Source organism: Aythya marila (assembly GCF_965140915.1).
Source record: "Aythya marila genome assembly, chromosome: 17".
NCBI classification, from domain to species: domain Eukaryota; kingdom Metazoa; phylum Chordata; class Aves; order Anseriformes; family Anatidae; genus Aythya; species Aythya marila.
The window spans coordinates 10,331,122-10,347,283 of NC_139058.1; the positions used below are offsets into that span (position 1 = coordinate 10,331,122).

The 16,162-nt window shown below is 37.9% G+C and overlaps 1 protein-coding gene across 1 annotated transcript in view; it reads right to left on the reverse strand.

Annotated features, from left to right (window-relative positions):
• The window catches only part of PPIL2 (peptidylprolyl isomerase like 2), a 73,379-nt gene that overhangs the window by 26,105 nt on the left and 31,112 nt on the right, over nucleotides 1-16,162 (reverse strand). The window contains exons 12-13 of the mRNA XM_082773837.1: nucleotides 14,928-15,034; nucleotides 1,764-1,853 (exon numbers count right to left, since the gene is read on the reverse strand). Of these exons, the coding sequence (XP_082629963.1) occupies nucleotides 1,764-1,853; nucleotides 14,928-15,034 (197 nt within the window). The remainder of the gene's footprint in view (nucleotides 1-1,763; nucleotides 1,854-14,927; nucleotides 15,035-16,162) is intronic.

Genomic DNA, 16,162 nt, shown 5'->3' on the forward strand with positions numbered 1-16,162 from the left:
GGAAACCATTACTACCTATTTGGAGTTTCTTTTATCAGCTGGCAGTCATCTCCTACATTACTTATCCAAGAGCAAAATGACAGTTTTGTAAAAATAATAGGTCTCTAGGGGGTAAATAAGAAAATAAACAGACTCAAATGGGTTAACCAGATCAGCCTTTCTATTGTGTGTTAGGGTACAACCTGCTTTTTAACTGACGATGCATTGCTTTTGGAACATAAAAGGCTTTATATTTTGCTACCAATCCTCCACATGATGTGAAGGCAAAATGAGAGGATGTAGAATATTTTCTGTATTTGAATCCATGTTTCACAGTATCCTCCTCACTGTCTGCAGCGGGAAAAATCCCCATGTGAAACCAATCTTTTAGCAACAAAATTAATCACTTTATATATATGCAGGGTCTACAGAAATAATATTCCGTAGCTCAACGACAGTAGAGGGAGCGTGACATGACTAGCTACGCAGTAATAGCACACAAGCACAATTTTAATGGTGAGTTGAACTATGAACTGAGATATATAGTGCTGCCAGAATAAAAAAGCTTTTCTTTTCTCTCTCTCTTTTTTTTTTTTTTTTTTTTTTTTTTTTAGGATGGAATGTAACATTCAGTGATGTCCTCTGAAAGACGTGCACTGCCTTCAGGATCAGGTTGCTAATTTTTTTTGAAAGGAACTTACAGTACAGCTACAATATCCTAAGCTGCCTGGACTGTACCTATGTAAATTAAAGGTCATATTTCTAGGCCTTCTGATGGCCTGCAGTAGCAAAAAGACGTCTCAAGGACTCATAACATCTGGCAGTCTTGATATTAAACAAAAAATGCATTAGAAAATCTATTAACTAGGCTGGTAAGTAGCCAAATCTAAGTTTCAATCCTGAGAATTAAACCTTGGAATTCAACACACTTTTTCAGACTACCATGTTATTAGATACATCTCTCCCAGAAAGAGGTAAGGAAAGTAAACCGTTGCTGAAGGATTATATCTTGATATCTTTATAAAAGCTTGATGTAGGCTCAGGCATACAGGAGTATGTAAATACTGGCATACTCAAAGTTAAGCATATGATTAAAATGACCATCCCGTTTGAATCCAAACTGTTTGTCATTGTAAGAAGGAGCTTCACTTATATGAGAGCATCTCTTGCTTCTTTCTACCAGCTGTGTTCAATAGGATATGAAGGCCAATGGTTTACAACTATATATGGAGCTCTCTAATACAAGTTGAAAGCTTAGGTCTTTGACTACTAAAGTCAGCTTTCTGTTTCAAGAAGTGCTCTTTAACTCCTTCATATCCTGGAGCACTCTCAGGAAAAGATAATGGGACAGTATCCAAGCACCACAACCTGAAACAAAAATTCAGCTGCTTTCTGACATTTCATCTGAATATGATTTCAACAGGCCACACAATTACATATGCAAATTAGCATCTATCCCACCCTCCCCCCCCTTCTGTTCATTAACCACCCACCCACAGCTTGGGGAGGCTGATTGCCTCCTTGCCAAGGCAATGACTCCCAAAGGCTTTGTCCGGAATGCCAGTGAAAACACTACTAAATGCAGTGATACTCCGTGACAGTATTAGTCAGAGACAGCAGTTAGTAAGACCAGTAAAGTACAAATTCAGTAAATTAGGACAATCCTAGTTCTGAAGGTCTATTTTAACATAATTCTATTGCAAGTTGTCATGCATGGAAGAAACTAAATAAATATTTTGAGGACATCATGTATGTGCATTACATGGGATCTGCTCAATACTCACAACAAAATTACGAATTGATCTGTGAAAAATTGTTCCATCATAATAGTTCTTCTTGCACAGTTTGATAAAGTTTTCACACGTTCGGGGTGTCTGAAAGACAAACAGAAGTTTTAATTAAGCAATACCTTTAGCCTATCAAATTGGTCATTACATTATCTACAACAGTTACTTTTCAATCATTCATGACTATTGAAGAGGAATGAACCTCTGTCTACAGAAAAATAAAAAACATACTTTTTAAAATTATACAGGAGATACACATGTTGTGTTAAATAAATTAAACTCAGACCTTCAAATTAACACAAAGAAGTGTTGAACATTAACTCGGACAACGTGAACTCCTGGTAGATAAACTGATAGTGAAATCAGGTAAGCTCAGACTTTCAGATAACTTAGTTTCAATAGTGTACCATAATTCTCTTCCAAATGGGCACAGAAAAAAGTTAATTTCCTAGAGTAAGAAAGAACCTGACTATTCTGCTTTATTATTGCTAAGCGAGTACATTGAAGCTAACTTGAAGAGAAGCATTTGATCCCCTTCACCATTTGGAACTGAAAATGGGACTGACCCCAGAAGTCACTGTTTTGACAACTGGCCCAACACACAAGAAAATAAATAATAATAGAAAAGTCAACTCGTTTTCAAAAATCTGGAAAAAAAAAAAAGAAAAAAGTAAAAAAAAGATGTTGAATACATTGCCACTTCTAATTTACTTTTACAGTGTAAACTAAAGCTATTTATTTGAATTTACGAGCTTGGGCATTCAAACATTTCCTTTTCAAAACCTTTACCTCTACCTAGTTGTATTCCCATATTAATTGTACAGATACTCTTCTCTATAATATTAAAGTACCTTCACACATACAAATAATATACAAAATATATGCACAAAACCAGTTTTCTGTACTTGGACATGTCTTCCAGCTCCACTATGGAGTATGTGCATAAATCTGTTCCAGCTCTACCAGAATATCGCCAAACAACTAACTAATCTGAGTTGTTACAGACTTTGAAAATGCACTTCTTGTTATATGCACTTGCAAGCAAAGCCCCAGCATGAGTCATGACGTCTGTAAACAAATACATACAGGACTCCAAGCGTTTTTCTGAAAGAGACTGATTCATTTTGAATTGATAAGAGACTATTCTTGGTTGTACCACTAGACTGGGAGCTGAAGAAAGAGAGAGTGAGACTGAGACTTGCAATTTGAAGTGGCTTAAAAACAACCAACCAAAAAAATAAAGCCCACGGATATATTTTTTAAAAATAAGGCAAGCCCAATTACAATAACTTAAGAGTGAAATAATCTCTATCTTAAAAAAACAAACAAACAAAAAAAAAAAACACACAAAACAACTACACACACACAAAAAAAAAACAGATCCATGTAATTATTCATACTGAACCATCCAGAAGTTCAATTTTCCATAGTAATTTCTCATCTGAAGCACAATCATTCTCACCACTGTTTAACACTGAAATGTCCCTTAATTATCCAAACAAACATTACCCTCCTACATGGCACCTGAAATTCTTTTATAATGATTCCTTCCTAATTACTCTACAAAGATATAGATGACAGTTGTCAGCTACCATAACTGGGAAAATAAACAGGTTCTAATGCAATCTTACACCAACTATAATCTCAGATTTCCTTTATACTTCATTTCTCAGTTATAACGGTAATGGTTTATGGTAGAACGACACTAAGACATGTACTTTGGTAGCATCCCAAGGGCAACTTGTAAGAAGACATATTCCATAAAAACTGTTTCAAGCAATAGGAGAATTTCCTATTGATTCAATGTTTATATTGCAAATTTGGAAACTTTTATTTGAACTGGACACATATCCATGAAAATAATCTTTGTACATAACTTTTCAAGTAAAATTAAATCCCTGAAGAATCATTTGTCAGTGTGTGTTTCCCTTATAAGACCACATTGTAACAACCTTGATCCTACAGTAGTGCTATTAGTTAGCACTCATGAAAAATGTCAGTAAGGATAAAAATAAGATTAAAAATTTTCTTTATGAATCAGAAATGGAATCAGCAGCTTTTAGCCTAAGGCACTTTATCTCTTGAGAGCCAAACAGTCTTTGCAGAGAGAGACATAGTTAATAAGTTCTCTGGGGGGAATACAGCAACCTGTAATTAATTTTTTAAGAAAAATGAAATCAGGCAAAAGACTAAGTCCCTTAGGGATATATATCAAACTGTTTTAAACCTGCATAAAGTTGATAACCCAATACAGTTTTCCTATTTAATTTCAATACTTGATTTGTAAAATATACATTAAAAAATGGACTTAGTAATGTGTTTTTCCATGCAGGACCTGTGCTGACCCTTCTTTCTAAATTGTTTTCTAGTTATTATATCTTTTCCCAGAAACAGGCTTTTCAAGTGCAACTGCAGAAATATTTTGTGTACATGCAATAATAATTTCACCGCAAGGTTTTCTTTAAATAATTGCCACCAAATTGGTTCCCATGGTCACCTCATGCATCATACAGATACATTTGGCAGGTAAACAGTTCCTTAGCAACATTACCATTACCTTTTGTGGTGCTTTTGAGTAGAGACACAAATAAAAAGGTTTGCATTCAATCAGTAATAAACCCCAGTTTCAGTCATGCAGTCAATCTAGAATATCTGGCTCAGATTATCTGATTTATTCAAAGCATTAATGTTCTTGCCAAATCTCACACTGCCAAGCACATTTCAAGGACTGTTTTAAGCAGCATCCTGTCCAAAGCAGAAGGGCTTGAGGTTCCTGGGGAAGGTGTAGAACGAAGTTGTGTTCTGCACTGACCATGTAAACACAATTGTCTTTGAAGTCTTTGTTCCAACTACAAAGGCCGATGAGAAATATATGTAAACAAACCTGACTTTGTTACACGAGTGTAAGATCTTGCGGAAGATGTCAGACTCACAGTCTTGGAATGCAAACCTGTCTACTTTTTCAGAAACTTCCTCCACACCACTTGCCTCACACAATTTCTCAAGGAGGAAGGGATGGCCAAGACACCTAGAAATGTGGTAAGTGCAGCAGACAATGCCACTTTTTTGTTGGCTCATTAGTGACAATGGACTCCAGGCTCTCTTTTTACTTCTGGCTGTTCTTGTCTCAAATCAACAGGAACAGTTAGCTTCTCCCTCTATTCCTTTTACATTAATCAGGAAATTACGTACGTTATTTTATTCTCCTATGACTTGGACATATACAGTCAGGGCGAAAACACCACCTTATTTTGTAATATTGTTGATTCAAAAGACAGTAACAGAAAGAAAAGTTAGGTTGTAAATCTACTGCAATGGTTTCTTGGAAGGCTGCAGTGATAGTCCCATGAAGGCAAACAAAAAAATTGCAGAAAGCTGAAGAACATGGCAGGACAACCCTGAGAAATCCTCCTTTTCTTTGGTCAAGATAGGACGACAAAAATAAACATGGCTCTGCATGATGTCCTTCAACTTAAAGACAATTCTATTCTCTACAAGTGACAAACATTAAGAAAAAAAATATTTTTATTCTGTTCCCACTTCTTTTCCCATTTATTTTGAAGATGCCATATAACTGTACTTCAATTGTTGAAAACTCATGCCCAAGACAAACACTAAAATTTTAATAAACCCTTAGAGACAGGAATGCAGAAGAATGCTTATCACACAGGAAGACCCAAATGCTGTGCCTGGCTCACAGACGGGCATATAATGGGGGTAACAACCCAGTGGTTTTCTAGTAATGCTTACATCTTCCTTTAACTAACACACTTAGGGGGGTAACTTGACATGGAAACATCAGCACTCTACCAGTCACTAAACCTAGACAAATTTCGGAATTAAAAAGATTGCTACTCAGAGTGACCATGCAAACACAATAGTGACAAGAGACAGATTGTGAAATCATGGAAAAGGGGAAATAATGAAAAAAGGTATATAAAATTTAAAAAGAAACTCTTCCTTTGCTATAGTTTCCTTTGTGCCAGCAAGGATTGTTACAAACCAGGCAAAATTCACCTCTCCCGCTGCAACCCAAGACCAGAGGGGTAAGACAAACCAAGCCAGATCACTATCTGATTCTCACTTTGCATCCCTCCTTTCTCATCTGTTGAAATGGGTCATCACATTTGTAAAAGTTGGCTTAACTCAGAATTTGTATTGGACAGATGAAAGGCCAACCAGAAGTAGACTAAAAACCTGCGGCACCCCTGTTGCCAAGGTACAGGAGATGGGAAAAAAGAGGAGCTTCTGAGTTGTTGCTATGACTGCAAGGAAGAAGGCTTTACCATGTGAAGAGCTAATCATTTCAAAATGCTTCATCCCTTGAGGATCTGCATGAACCTTACAGAGAAATTTCACTCTAAGCATTCAGAAGCTGTCATTTGCACATCTGTATAATTTCCTTGTGCTAATTCCACTTCCCTTTTATTTCTTTTTGTCTCTCTAAATTGGATGAACTGTTGTAGTTGCACTAAAACACAGAGCCTTGTCCATTAACCCTATGCTTCAAAGCAAAAATAATCTGCAATAATGAAAAGCTGATTCCTCATGAATTGAAATTGCATTCTACAGCCTTCATCTTATCACACAAAAGCCAGAATCCTGCTATTAAGAGGCATGAACTAGTGATGGAAATTTCTAAGGCTTCAAACTAAGCTTATTTTATTTTTTCCTTACATAGATCTCCTTTGGCAGATTTTCTGTTGCTTTAGTCCATTTACATACATGCTCTTTAACCTTTTTTTTTTTTTAAAAAAAAAAAAAAAAAACAACAACAACAAAAAACCAAAACTCTAAAGCATTTTCACTCTTCATTCTAGCTCTTCTAGAATGAAGATTTCTAATGCATGAACCATAAAGAGTTGATATAGTAAGGCTTAAACTCAGTTCTCCCCATCTCCCCACTCCTCTCAATATGCAATCCCCACAGCCTATCAGTCCCTGAGTAACAAACTCACCCTAATAAAAGCTTGGCTTTATTTAGGGCTTAGTCAGAGACAGCGTTATAACCGTAATAAAGCAGCAGTTTCAGGAATCACCATCTATCAGGTGCAAGCATCTGCTTCCTCCACTAACTCACAGAAAAAAATTGGACATACAAATGGTTTTAGTGCATTTCAATACAAAACACTGTACCAGAAGACAGATTAGGCTACCTACCCCATTTCACTTTCAAATAGACTATGAGCACACTCAATTTGTCTCAGAGCAAGAGGGACAAGAAAATCTAAAACTCCACAGAGCCCGCTGCAAAAGCTTGGGGAGAATTCCAGTGTGGGAACTCAAAACATTTCTCCTGCAGGAGGATTCATGATTGTAGACCCTGATATCACCCCCTGCCACTTCTACTTTCCTTTAAAACACTTCCCCAGCACATGAGAGGGATTGATCTGGTGACAGGTTATGGTGACAAACTACAGCTGCCTGCTGTGGTTCAAATCAAAGAAGATGCTGTTCATGTACGAGAGACCAGTCTTCTCAATCTGATCACGCACTGAGCAAACACATTCAGATCAATTTGTGATCAGAAGAGCACAGATCCAATGAGATAGGAAAGATGAAAGCATCATGGCACTGTGGGGTAAAACACTTGGCTAGACTCGTTAAAAAAAACACTTGGCTAGACTCGTTAAAATTAAAACAAGAATCAGAACAAGCAAAGTATGCCTCAGGTAAAAGATTGTTGACTTCATAGCAATCATTTGCCTATTTCACTACCTCAAAGTTTTCTAAGAACAAACAGCAGAATTCTTGCATTCTCATTATACAGAAACCTACTATAATTTAATTAGCTGTTTAGCAATCTAACAGATTGCTAAATTTCACTTTTCAGAAGCACTTTTCAGTTCTGACATTAATGATACTACTGAAAACTTTTCCAAAGTCTAAGTAAGATGTTTAGCTTAGACAAGATGCCAATAAAAAAATGACATACTCCATTCCCACCTCCTGACTTTTTCGCAAGTAGGGACAATCAATCAGTTTAGCTGAGAACAATTCAAGTTAAACAGGGCATCTAATTCACTCATCTAATTTGTCAACGTTAACTGCTAGCTCTCCAGAGGCAGCGCCGTCATTCCGAGCCGCAGTCATTACTTTCCCTCTAACTTATTTATTGTAGTAGTAGAAAAGAAAACAATCCTTTCTCCCTCAAATTTGTAAGTCACAGGAGGGTTGAGGAGCTTGTCAGACAGTGCAGTGCAAGGCTGGGCACCAGCAAATACGACAGCATCACTAAGTACAGCTAAAATGAGGACCCAACTTTAATTGCTTGAGTAACCTCCAACAGCTGTAAAGTTTGGAGTATCGCAGGTCCCACAGCGGCTCTCTGGCATTTCTTCAGTCTGCAACTGGCACATAAATTCTGCATTTTAAGAAGATGCACCTCATAACCACTTCCACACTAGACGGCAAAGCTCTGGTAGCTGTCAGCCTCCCAAGGTCACCCTGCTCTCATCAGAAGAGCCAAGGTACAAACAAGAAACATGTCACAGGAAGATGAAGAGCAGCAGCTGTGTAACTCCAAACCGCCTACCTCATCCTCAGGTTTGGGATCACTAAGTGGCAGACGCAGCTGGTATGGGACTCCTGCACCGTCAAATGTCAAAAAGCAAAACAGAATCCAATAACGATCAATTCCCTCTACCAGATCCAGCTTGCCAGGGATGCTGGGGAGGTAGAAAGGTCCAAATGTGTAAAACATATTCCCAGTTACCCAAAGGCAGAAGCTGCCAGGAAACCATGCAAAGAAAGCCAACGTCAGCCACGGTGCACAGACAGGTACACAGGGAATTGGATAAACGCCTTCCTCATTTCCACGTTGAATGGCCCATTCTGGCAATGGGGCTCCTATTGCCCTTCACTGCTGCAAAACAGAGCCGAGGAGAAGTGAAAGATGGTAGCACACAGGTAAAGCATTTCCTGTCCGTATCTCACAAGAAAATGTTTCTCCTATTTCACGCATAGGTGTCGTGTCCCTTAAGTTAAGAATAACTTAAATACTAGTTTCTAGCCTCTTAAGAACAACCAAAAAACAATCTGCTAATCAATATTGCTGCACAGGGCCATTCAACTACCAGCCACAAAGAGCACCAGATCTGTCTGCCATTGTAGCACTTTGAGGTAAAAACACACCAGGAAATAAAAACATCCTCTCTAACAAACATTTTTATCTGACTGTTCTACTGGAAGAGGACAGTTTTGTTTGTTTTTAGCTTCTGTTGACTAGAACGTTCAAAGCTGAAACTTGCAGCTCTTTCTACAATGACATATTTTGTTGAAAAAAAAAAGTGAAATAAGCTATTTATAACCATGCCAAAACCACCGTACTTCACCCCTATGAGCATATGACTGAGTGAACATGACACTGGTAAAACAGCAGCCAGATATTTGCCAAAGACAGCTGGCACAAATCGAGTTAGAATGGACATTTAAATTGGAGGGAAAATGAGAGATTCAGGAAGACTGGGGGACCTCGTCATGCAAGAAGGTCAAAGGATTTTTTAAGGAACTCACTTCTTTCCCACTGGAAATGGAAAAGAAGTTTACAGGCTTCTGATCTTTGGATCAGTCCCTCACACAAAAGGACAGATGATTTCAAAGAACAGGGGCTAGATTACACATTTATAGATCAGAGACATATTTAATAGGTCAGAGGGCCTCAAAAGATTAAAACATCACTGTCTGTAGAATAATGGCTTCTTCAGATAGTTATGCCAAGACATCATCATTAAGTAGAGTTTGCCAGGTCCTAAAACCTCAAAAAGCATTTGTGGAGCGCTTGACAGAGCTCTGAAACCATCTCACATTCTTCTTTGTTATGCCAACTTGCCCTTAAAACTTAAAGTATTAAATCAGAGAGACACAAGGGAATTAACAAAAACTGCCATGGCAGTTAAGGATTAGTATTCAATTACCTCTATCACATGTGTTTAGCCACCAGATCATTACTGCATCGTGATCATTTGTACGAGAACTTAAAATGGAGAAGGGAGATAGTACACAAAACAACCAAACAATACAATGAAAGTAAAAATAAGTCTCTGTACCCAAATTAGCCACATGACGTAGCCACATCATACAGCACCCCAGTGGCAAAGGCACAGAATTCAGGCTGTTCCAGCTCCTAGTTCTCCAATCTATCTATCACACCACACTGCTTTTCTGTTTCCACTTCCATGTCAGTTTGACTTTTTCTGCAGGATAAAGCTTCCACCCTGGCTTAGGAGGTTGCTTCACCATCTACAAGGCATAACTTCATCAATATAGTCACTAATAGAGCAGAATACAACACAGATGATGTAGATGGCTGTTCCCAGAAGCATCCCAATTAAAACAGCTAAAAGAACTTGAGATTAGAAGAATCACCATAAATAAAATACAATAAATCCAGCCACATTCATTGCCTTTCATCAACTATTTCTTCATCACTTATTTGTCTGGCTGTGTATAAGACAAGAGCTGAAAGAAAAGCACGTTGGATGTGTTAAATCTTCTGTATTAGTCATAACTACTTCTGGCAAGTAGAATTTTGTAAATTTGTTTCCAATTAGTATATACAACAAATGTTGGTTATGCCCAGCTGAACTCAAGCTTCCTGGAAAATGTCCTAACAAATGGCCATCTGATTACGTCCCCATCAGGGGGAACATACTGTATCTGAACAAGACGACTGGGAGAAAAACAAATGGTCATAAAGAGCAACACGCACACCACTGTGGTGCAAAGAGAAGAGAGAGCAGTAGTGCACCTTTGCTCATTTGAGGCAAAAACTCAAACAGATAGGGAAAAAAAAACAAAAAAAACAAAAAAACAAACAAAAAAAAAAAAACCAGCTTATCTTCCAAAGTCTCTATTGCCTTTTTCTCAGGTCAGTGACTTACACCACACATCATCTTTTTGGAACCTAACTGAAGTTTTCCGGTGCTCTGAACAAGTGATTTCAAACACAGAAAATACCTGGATTCCAGTCCTATCTCGTGCTCTTCTTCTGTATCCTGTCACAAGCTAACTGATGACTTCAATCACACTGCAGCACTGATTTCCTACCCTGGATCAATACTAAACTTTTCTTGATTAGACTTTTGGTACTAGGAAGAATCTCATCACTATCAATCTTACTGATTGGTACCTTAAAGTACTAGTGTACGAAGATCCCTCCATTTATTTTTAAACAAAGGTGTCCACATGTACATATAAACCGAACTCCAGACAATTCGTACTGCCACGTCACTCACAAAAAAGGGGAAAACTGCTTCTGCTCCAAAGAGAACTCAGAACAGAAGAACTGGGGACAGAGAGCAGGAATCCAAGGGGCGGTGTACTAAAGACAAAATCGATACTGGGCAGACTTCAGCAGCAGTGCAGACCACTCTGAGGAGAACTGCAAGAATATTTTGTTTAAATAGACACCCCATAGCCATGAAAATACAACTGAAGACTCCAAAGTAGACATCACTCTATGACAGCAAGTATGACACTTGTTGTTCTCTATTTCAGCAAACTTCACCTCAGAAATGTCTATTTAAATCTTGCCCATAAGACTATTTTAAAATGTAATTTGAATGTTATATGCCCTACCTCTGGACAAAGGTATTCATTTATCATATTTATATAGCAACTTCAGAATCAACCTTCCTAAAGCATTTCACAATCATGTATTTGCAGAACTCTGCAATGAAAACCACTGCTAGGATGGCTTCCATAATAACCTGGGCACAGGATGTCATTCAGCAATTACAAGAAGGAACCTGTGGTTAGGTCGAGGCAACAACCAGTCTGAGAGTGCTCAGTTGTTGTTTTTTAACAAAAAAAAAAAAAAAAAAAAAAAAAAAAGAAAGAAAGAAAAAAGAAGAAGCTAAGCACCACTATAACATTGCTCATAAATCATACACTTGCTCCTGCACTTGCATTGATTGAGAGAGTGAGAGTAGATACATGAATTCCCCAAACCATACACATTTTGGCTGATTTCAAACAGTAAAGACAGCCTAATACTGCTATCAACTCTCTTATTCCCCCTTGTAGCACAGAATCTCATGTTGAATCCACTGGCCCCAAATCTGCTGATGGTCTGAGAGGGTATCAGTACAGTGCCTTAGGCTGAAATCTGTTCCTCACTCCTTTCCCTTCGGAAAAGCTGAGGTCCTACCCATACCAACTACACTGAAAGATTGCAAAGGCTGAAAAGTCATGCACCAAAAAGCCCATGCAACATTAATTTGGGCAGGCATTATGATACAGTCCAGCTCCCTCAGACTGCATTCAAGGGGCTTAGCTACTTGGTCAGACAGTGCCTTACCAAGACTCTACACTTCTGCAGAAAATTGAAATCCTGCATATGATTTCTTTCCCCTACAGAATTCCAAATTCTTCCCAGAACTGGTTCAGCTTGTGTACTGAATCAGGCAGGAGAGCAGATTAACAAGAAACATCACATGATGAAATAATTAATACTATTGCAGTGCATATTCACAAGCAGAGTGAACTGAGTATTTGAAGGCCTTGATTTTGGGATTTCCCTATTTTCTGTGTCTGTCCTTGCCATCACAATAGTTCTGCTGTAACTGATCCATATATATGTGTGCAACTTATTTATGTATTATGCACTTGCAAGATGTTTGCTCTATTCTGCACTGTGCTAGCTTACATGCCTAACCTCAGTGTGATTCAGGAAAAACAAAATTAGAAGCACAAGCTCCTTATATAGTAAAGGAAACATCTCCAGGAAGAACTGATTTAATAGACCTCAGATGATGACCTAAAGTGGATGTTGTGAAAAGCTCCTTAAAGCAGCAAGTTTTTCCTACCTATTCTAAATATATATCTTCTTCCTCAGTTAAGCCAAAGGTCTGCTTAATTCACACAGATTTAATCAACACAAAGAAATGAAAGAAACAGATGGCTAGAGACCAATGTTCAAGCAGGTTCAGTAGTGCAAAATACTGCACACTTCCAATATGTACATGAGGAAGCACTGTGTGAAAGGGAAATGAATAGGGATTTAGCTGGGAAAAAAAAAGAAAACACAACGGATATCATACAAGAAGCTTTTAATGGGCATTTGAGCCTGGGTCCTCAGGACTGAGTGATACTGTTCACACGTGTGACCAAAGAAACCACGCTGATAAGAATAGCTGCAGCCAGCCTGCACTAGCCAGGAGCCAGTTTCAGAACATATGGCAAAACAAATGAGTCAATGCAATCTGCTCATTCTGCTGCTTCCCCCAAATATTGCTGTATTAACATCCTCTGCTTTTTGCCTTATTACATAGTGTTACTATTTAGGAGCATGGAAAACACCTGTATGGATGACAGAGGTCTACAGAATTAATAGCATGATACATTTTTGTGGAAATTCTCATATTGTTTGCACAGATCAGCTTTAGTTGTTTACATGTACCTTGCTCCTTGCTTTTAGGGAGAAAGGAAGAGAAAGGAAAGCTGGCAGGACTGTCCTGGTTGCTCATTTTCCTTACCCACAGCTGCACACATGGTTAGGCAAAAAGGATGCATTCTCCCAGTGCATCTCTGGATTCCACACTAAGCACCCCAGCTCCCAGCCAGCATCACTGTCTTTAGTTCTGTGAGGTCCATGACAAGAAGATCCACCATTTAAACCCCAAAACATCTACATTCAGACCTATAATTTCTCAAGCTAAAAATCTCAGTAAGCAATTGAAGGTTTGGGATTTTTGCATTAAAAACACTTTCCTTTTATAGATGTGTCTGTACAAAGAAATAACCAAAAACACCAGCAGTGTCTGAGACATCAGTGTTGCCACAACCTGTCTGTCTAGCATGAGTCTTACCATGTTCAGTATTGTAAGAGCCACAGATTTCTTGAAGAATCAAACTGTATTGACTATAAGGAAACTCTAGTACACTGTTTTTTAAATGAATCTCTACCTCTTAAAGGCAAAGGAAAGACATTTGAAAACTTGAACCTTAAATACTGAGACAGCAGGAGATAAAAACATATTGCATGGTTTTTGTTTAAGTTTGTTCTCTAAGGTCCAGGATTTAAAAACAAATCTAAACATTTCTGATGATCTTAACCAGGAGTATTCAAATTGATTGCTCTCAGTTTCACCAAGGTTCTTTTCCTGTTTCTGCCAGTAACCTGCTGTGTAACCTTGGATTATTCTTCCTTCTCCGTACTCTTCCTTCTTTTTTTCCTCTTTGTCTTCCTTATCCAGTTACTGTTTGAGTCCCTATAATCTTGATCTTTTGAAGCTCTCAACAGGTACCATATGTTGTAAATTGCTCCACTAAAACTCATGAGCATGCTTATGCATGCAGTAGTATAATATATAAAATTATACATGTATGTATACATATTACAATAGATAGCCCAGTCCAGACACCTACTGAACACAGATGCAACACAGACATTACACAGAATTCACGTGTTTGAGTAGGTATTGATGAAGCAGAATGGAACAGTTCTATGAAAGAGATCTACGTAATTTGACTTCCATAATTTGATGTACAAATTCTAAACAGATTTTGCCATTTCACTCTTATGAGCTTGTTGAGAGAAAGAGCGGGACTGGCAAAGTGGGGTACTTAAAATTGTACTTGACAGTTGCTAAAATCAAGAAATAAAAAGCTAAAATCATTGAAGCTAGGTTGTTTGCACAAGGGTATAGGTAAGGTACCAGCAAAAGAGATGAGACCACAATGCTGGTCTTGAGTCTCTTTTGTTCTTAAAGAGAACTTCCACTCAAAAACTGAAAGGGAAGCATCCAAAAATCCCTGCTTTACTTAAAAGTGATCCCCTTCCACACCCTCAAAAGATGCAAAATTTGTTCAACCATTTTTTACCCATGAACTTGCAGGAGATAATTTTAAAACTCTTCACATCTACCCCTCAAGAGGTAACCTCTGTTCATTTCATGCCATCTCTTCTAAGTAAACAGCAGCAAAGGAAGTACATCTACTCCTGCAACAATTCCCTGGCTCTCTGAATCTCCTAGAGTATTTTGCTTGAAAGATGAAACTCCAAACACGCCAAAATCACTGTGAGTTAATTACTTACCTGTATCTATTAAAACTACGCACTGCTCCTATCCCTGGACATTTTCATTGCTAGCTCTGACATCTCTCTACATCTAGATGTACATGTACATTAGAAGATTTAGCCTATGGGGCATACAGTACCATGTCACAGTGTAGCTCCAAGTTTAAGTCTCCTTTGTTAGTGTGGAGTCGTACATAGCCCTTCTTCTTCACATATTTGTATCTTACAACATCTTCATCAATAGCAGCTGTAACAATGCAAAAAAGGCAATAATTAGTTCTCTGGAAGTTTATTCACTGATCAGCAAAAAAATTACTAAATTCTACTGTCTAACCTTTTTCCTCTGGAATACTGGGTCTTTGGCGATTGCACTCGACAATTTATTTACGATAATCTCACATTAATCTCTGTGCAAAACACTTTCCATTACAGAAAGCCACCAGCTCCTCGAGAGCCAACAATATCATCTGTATTTTTAAGTCACAAAAACATTCAATATCACATACTATAATTTTCAAGTAATGTCTACCAATCATGAACATTACTTTGAAACCAAACTGGTTCTTGTCAAACTTGGAAGCCAAGCAGGTAGTCATCAGTCAACCACAAATTGCTGACATATGAGAACCTACCCAGATCTGAAAACAAATAAAGCTAAATTACTGGAAACTTTACTGGAAAGTCAAACGAAAGGATCAATCTAGAATGTTTCTACTTCCATTGTGTCAAAATGTCCAGTAAGTCAAATACTTTCAACACCCAAAGATTCACCTGCAAATCATTGCAATTCAACAAGTTAAGGAATTGAACCTGGTAGACATGCAGTTTTGGCAAACACGTTCAATCTTTGCCAAAGTGTGTGACACACTTTTGCATTTTAGTGCCAAAAGACAGATTTCTTTCTTCAACTGGGAATACTAACTGCTCAGCTGTTTAATCAATGTTCAAACTGAATACATTCTACAGATTTATGTTGAGGCTAGAAAATGAAATAAAGACTTTATATTATTAAACTGCATTTTTGTGTAGAAAATAACTTTGAAAAGCAGGAAATCAAAGGCTATCACCACAAAATTTGCCATGATTCTAACCAATACCAGGTTATATCAAAAAGGTAGTAAAGATTTTGTATGAAATTTGAGGAGAGATTATACTTCTCTGCTAACTTAGGTAAGTGGATACACCATTTTGTGGTCCCTGGTCATAGGGGTCATCATCCCCTCATTACTTTCAGTTCAACAACATAAGTAATTGCCATTCAGAAGATGAAGCCAATTCAAAACTGCTTCATTATTTTCAGAATGAGCTTATGTGAAAGTACGGATATATCTGCTCAAGGCATTTCCAAGGCATTGTTACCGGCCAATTATCAATG